Source organism: Lactuca virosa, chromosome 5, assembly GCF_052849685.1.
Source record: "Lactuca virosa cultivar CGN04683 chromosome 5, Lactuca_virosa_CGN04683_v6, whole genome shotgun sequence".
NCBI lineage: Eukaryota > Viridiplantae > Streptophyta > Magnoliopsida > Asterales > Asteraceae > Lactuca > Lactuca virosa.
In genome coordinates this window covers 325,470,107-325,476,116 of record NC_136430.1, presented here as the reverse complement: position 1 = coordinate 325,476,116, position 6,010 = coordinate 325,470,107, and the positions used below count along the sequence as shown (strand labels likewise).

The 6,010-nt window shown below is 36.1% G+C and overlaps 1 protein-coding gene across 1 annotated transcript; it reads right to left on the bottom strand.

The window, feature by feature from the left end:
- Positions 1-478: 478 nt before the first annotated feature.
- On the bottom strand, positions 479-3,406 carry LOC145115421 (MAR-binding filament-like protein). The gene is made up of 6 exons (XM_079051713.1): positions 2,987-3,406; positions 1,721-1,926; positions 1,383-1,635; positions 1,190-1,297; positions 863-1,110; positions 479-779 (listed from the first exon to the last, which is right to left on the bottom strand). The coding sequence occupies exons 1-6, from the start codon at positions 3,194-3,196 to the stop codon at positions 680-682; spliced, it is 1,125 nt and encodes a 374-aa protein (XP_078907839.1). The 5' UTR covers positions 3,197-3,406; the 3' UTR covers positions 479-679.
- Between the last annotated feature and the right edge of the window lie 2,604 nt (positions 3,407-6,010).

Here is a 6,010-nt window from a genome sequence, read left to right as displayed (position 1 = left end):
TTGTTTTTTGAGAGTATGTAGATTGTTAGATATAAACATCATCTTCTGACACGTATCACAATATTGTCCATTTTGGGTATCGGACAGGAAAACTTACCAGGAGGTCACCCATTCTGAAATAAATGATCTCACCCGAATACTTAACTACAAAGTTCTTATAGGATCTAATGTCCTCACAACTTAAACACATTGTCACAGGGAAGATATATATATATACACACACATACACACACCTTAAGGAGTGTTTATTTCTCCTACCCCACCGATGTAGGATCAACCGAAATTTACTTGGTAGTTGAGAATACACATTGAATGGCGTGTGATTTGTTAGAGGATTTTATCTCGCTTCTTGAAAATGCCCATTTACCCATGTTCTTAAATCTTGAATGATACCGAGTGAACCTTTTCCAATTTGTTTCTCTATTTTCATTGAATTTCCGTGCTTTGGTGCTAAACATGAGCAAAATATACCGGAATCTAACAAGTAACAAATACAACATGCATTCAAGATCCACAACTAGATAGATACATTTATTCTGTTGATAAAAGATAATGTAATCCACATAAACAAACAAACAAATCTTATCAAATAGTGTCTAGGAATGAAGGAATATATACAATACATGATACAGATAGAGACACGAATCCCTTACTTAATGTACATGTTCACCATCATAAGTCATAAGTCATAATCCTCCTCCTTGTGTGACAATGATAAAAGCTCCACGAGTTCCATTCTATACTCCAACCCTCTCAGATAATGTCCCACCAGCATGCACCTTAAGTTAACATATTATATTTTGTTATATACTTTAAATAAATTAATTAATCCAAAACTCGTTCAAAAGTAAAGAGGGATAACCAAAAGAGTAGGCGAGCTAAATAGTCCCTAGTCAAAGAAACAAGGGGCTGAAATTGAATAGAAGTGTTCTCCTTCTCCTTCTCCTTCTCCACAACATCATGATCATGATCATGATCACTGCTTCCAATTCCAATTGATGTTTGTGATTGTGAATGCACTTTAGGTGAAAGTGTTGCAAGAAGACCATGAACAATTGAATGAATTGTTTCTTTCAGGTCTGCAGATGTTGGTTCTGACAGCTCAGCCACCTGTTGTTACTTAAATAATAATAATAATAATCACTCACAATTCACAAATATTAAAACCTTTTCATGAAACAATTATAACCTTTTCTGGTTCTAAAGATCTTAAGTAGTCCAACAATTCATTCTTTTCTTCCCCAACAAACTGTTGCATCTGCAGAGCTGCATTCTTCCTCTTCACCTCATGAAGCTCCTGGAATCGTTAACAAATTTTTCATTTTAAGTCAAAAGGGTATTTTGGTCATTTGGTAATTAGTAGTCTAATATTAGTCATTTACCTTTTTGACAGAAAACAAACGGGATTGCAGTTTCAAGATATATTGTTGAACTTCAGGGGTCATTTGACCAAAATCTGGAAACTCGGATGGATTTTCGTTAGTTTCTTCAGATTTATGTGTATTTGTTGTTATATTGTTGTGTATTAATTTTGAATCTTCAATTCCAATTGTCTGTTTGTGATCTGTAGTTTCTTCATATGTATCAAAGTTTCTCTCCAAACACAGCCTATATTCAGCATTCCTCAATGTATACCTGCAATACAACAATTTTAAATTCCTAAAAATGAATATAAAGATTAAAAAAAAGAAAGAAGTAAAAAAGGGTAATTAGTAATTACCCAGTCATTAAAGAAGAAACCAATAATTTGGAAAGTGGTTTCCATAAAGCTTCAATTAAGACTTGAAATTGGTCTGAAGGTAGAAGTCCCAACATTCCTGATATAGTCCTCTTCATGGCATCAATGGTGGTAGGTGGAACATCTCTTTGGATGATGCTCACATCCAATGGCTCTATTTCTTGAATCAATTTCAAGAGCATCGATTTCTAGTAGGAATATGCAATAGTCACTTCTTTTTTTATTTATATAAGTATATAAGTATATATAATAACTACATATGTATCATAAAATGACATATGTTAAGGAGATGAGGTTAAATGTTTAACTGTTTAAAAAAAGGTTTTTCATTGGAGAAGATTTGTAAAGATGGGTTTTTGATTTGGAAAAAGTCAAAAGTCATTGAATAGGTTAGTTAGGTTAGGCTTTTTGCATGTTCTAAATTTGGTATTCCAAATCAAGTGAAAGCCTAAATGTACCAAATTCAATCTACATCAAAGCATATAGCTTTCCCACACCAGATTTACATAAGAGTCAATTACATTTATCTAACATCACATGTTCCAGGATCATTTAAGCTGCAAAACCTTCCAAAAAATGGAAATACCCTCAAGATTTGGTAGACTGATGGCAAACTTTCTGCAAGCAATGATCTTTTGAGTTTTGATCTCTGTTAGATCATGAATTTTGGGTCATTTGGCCACAATCACTTGGTAATAGTTTGAATCCCTATTATAAAGAGGCAAAGTGGTTCTCTATCACTGCCTGAGCTAATATGAATGTTCATAAACATACTATTGGATGAACATGAAGAAGAAAGCTGAGCTAGATGTTTGTTCTTTAGGTAAATTTGGCACTAGCCTATTACATTACAATTAAATTCAGTCCATTAGTACTAACTTGGGTAAAAAACCATGCACTTACCATCCAATTTGGTCTTTTATTCTTCCCGAAAAGAAAAACTATGATCCTCAACAGTTCTTAATTACTAACCTTAATTCGATCTAATCCCACCAAGAAATTCAACTAGTACATAATCGTGAAGTAAATCCTATGTAATGCAATTGAAATAAGTAAGTCGCGAAAAAGTTATAACAGGCAACGTATCAATAAATCAAGCAAAACACTGATTTAGCTCTCGGTCAGTAACCTCGTCGATTAAGCCAACTAAAATCACCAAATTCTGAAACGTCTAGCAATTTAAGACTCAATTAATCCAATCCAGTCAACCAATACGTGCAATTCAATAACTTGAATAACAAAACTAACCTTTGAGCGTGAATCCCCTTCATGTGCCCTAATCCCGTCGGACGAAGCAAAAACTAGGGTTTTCACGTTTATCAAATCTTTGGGAACTCGGCGAAAAGAAACGCTTGGAAATGATACGGACTGATTACGACGAAGAACGAGTGAAGAAGAAGAAGAAAGAGGAGGGCGAGAAGAAGCACACGAGAGAAAAGAGGCGACAAAGGCTGCCATTAACAGACACCCTTATGCACTCTCTTTCCTACCACTTGTTGAATCTGTGTGCAGCGTTGAACATAGTCATGATATATAGCAACGATAAAAGTATTGGAAACGAACGACATGAACCGAACAAAGGAAACGCGGTAATCAGGATTTTCGTGGGAGCAAAGCGTCGAACAGTAGGAGTGGGAGGGGAATCGCTCCATAAGATAAGATTACAGTTATGGGCTGGGCTTTTGGGGTCTGTGAAACTTTTCTTTATAATTTCACCAAACTGTATACAAAGCACGAATGGGTTCATGGTATACGTGGCCACGGAAAACCGTCGTGCACACGTCCTTCGAGTTCGTGGTGTATACAGCAGAGAGCAACGGCCAATTGAATTTGATTCGCAATTTACTGCTTCTAACGGCTAGTTTAGGTTGTGTTTAGTTATGGAAAAACAGTTTTCATTTTTCATTTTCATTTTTCATTGGAAAATTTTAAAAACGCGTTTAGTTAAAACTTATTCATTTTTCATTTTCAGTTTTAGAAAAACTAGAAAATGTGTTTAGATGTGTATTTTTCTATCGGTTTTCATTTTTAGAAAACGGTAGCGGTGGTAGGGTGTAGGTGGGGGCGGCGGCGGTGGTGGTGATGACAGGCGGTGATGGTGGCGGCGGTAATTGTGGCAGTGGTGGTGATGGCGGCGGCGGCGGTGGTGGTGGTGCTAGTGATGGGGTGGTGGTGGTGGTGGTGATGGTGATGGTACGTCGGTGATTGTGGTAGTGGTGTTGGGTGGGTGGGTGTGCGAGTGTGTGTTTGTGGGTGTGGGTGTGTGTGTGTGTGTTTGTGGGGGTGGGGTGGGGGTGTGTTTGTAGGGTGTGTGTTTGTGGGGGTGGGGATGGGTGGGTGTGTGTGTGTTCGTGTGTTTGTGGGGGTGTGGGTGGGTATGTGTGTGTATGTGTTGGGGGGGGGGGTTAGGGGTGCTAAGGTGGGCGTAGGTAGAGGTGGATGGGGTGGGAGTGGGTGTGTGTTTATATTTTAGAAAAAATTTGGAATTAGAAAAATGTAGAAAACAATGATTATTAGTTTTTCCAAAAATTTTCACCTTCTTTGAAATTTTAGAAAACAGAAAATTTTTATTTTCCGTGAAAAATTTAGAAAAATAGACGAACTAAACGCGTTTTCAAAATTCTCATTTTTTTTGGAAATTTTTTCCGGAAAACGACCAATTTTTCCGCAACTAAACGCACCCATAGGTTTTTTTTTACCTAAATAAAAAATCATTATAAACCTACTATATAAATACCACAATACACATTCTTCTATCTCACACAATTCTTCTCTCACAATCACATTTGTGTTTCTTGATATTTCAAAAACCAAGGCTCCCAAAATGCAAAATTGGCCGGAAGAGGAAGAAGAGAAGTTAGCAGTAGCATGGGTGTTGGTTTCTAGCGAGCATATCAATCCAGTCAAATAGGTATCCAACAATCAAATTGCACCCACACATTCTCTCTCATCTCACCAAAATGTTAACGAGGAAAGTGCAACGAGCCCCCTAGCGAGCGATAAAGGACGGTATTTGTGTGTTGCTAGCGAGCATAACGAGTGGGTTTAACACCCCCACTCCTCTTAGTCTTATCCGCCCAAATCATATCATTTTATTTGGCATAATTATTGTTTAGTTATAGTTGTTGATTTGTTGGAGGAAAAATTGTATATAGTATTTTTATCTAAAATCATCTAGTAGTGTACCCTTTCGGTGGACGGGTTGACCAATGTAAAATCATAGATCGATTTTACTTTCTTTTAAAATATCCTATTTTTATTTGTTTCCATTATAGCACTGTGTTATGTCATATCTACCCGATAAACAAAAAATCAACATTAATACCAAAATTTTTGCAATAAAGCTTAAATCCGCCATCTCAATTTTCAAATCCCAAATTCATCATAAAATAAAAAAGGAAAGAAATCTCAAAAGAAAAACCTCATCGAAAAATAGTATGCATGGAGAACATTCCCTTGCATGTCTAAATATTGTATGAATTGCCAATTCACTCTGACCAACATATTTGTTCAGAAGCTTAGGACCCTTCACAGTAAAATTTATAACATCATTAATAATGAAGAAAAACATAATGCGAGTAAAATATCATGTATAATTAGTGAAAAAAACGCTAATATGTATAAAATTTGATCCTGCTTCGTTAGCAACAACTTTGGCAATCAATGTTTTTCCATGACCAAGTGATCCATATAGCAAAAACCCCATCTCCAAATCAACTCCATATTTCTAAAAATATAAATTGTATGAAAAAGATTAAACATAAACAGTTGAGAAGGCTAAAAGAGAATATCTAGATACAACATCTTCAGTTGATTAATTATTAGATAAGCTTCTTCAAAACTATGATACTTGTAACAATAAAGTTTTGACTACCTTGGACATTATAACCCATGGAATTGCCCTTGTAACAACCCAAATTTCATAGAAAAATTTTCATTTAATACTTAGAAATCACATTCATGTTTGTTATCTCAAAAATCCCATTACATAAAATATTGTTCAAAAGATCAGAGTATCCAAAACATCTAGTACGGAATACTGGAGAGTACACGCCAACAAGCCGGGCCCTTGCCCTTAGAACCAGAAGTACCTGAAACACCTAACAAAACTGTAAGCACACGCTTAGTGAATTTCCTAAATTACACAAATCACATAATCATATAATGCCACACACATATACACATAAAACTGCCATGGACACCCTCTATGGTCTTCAACCGAGATGTCATGGGCTACCCCCATGGTCTTAAACCCAAGTGTCATGGGCTCCC

What these genes read in the sequence shown, in the direction of transcription:
- LOC145115421 (XM_079051713.1), bottom strand. Translation starts at nt 3,196, where the DNA reads ATGGCAGCCTTTGTCGCCTCTTTTCTCTCGTGTGCTTCTTCTCGCCCT. An exon ending in AAGGGGATTCACGCTCAAAG is followed by an intron (nt 1,927 to 2,986) that starts GTTAGTTTTGTT and finishes TATTCCTACTAG; the next exon opens with AAATCGATGCTCTTGAAATT. An exon ending in GTTTGTTTTCTGTCAAAAAG is followed by an intron (nt 1,298 to 1,382) that starts GTAAATGACTAA and finishes TAACGATTCCAG; the next exon opens with GAGCTTCATGAGGTGAAGAG.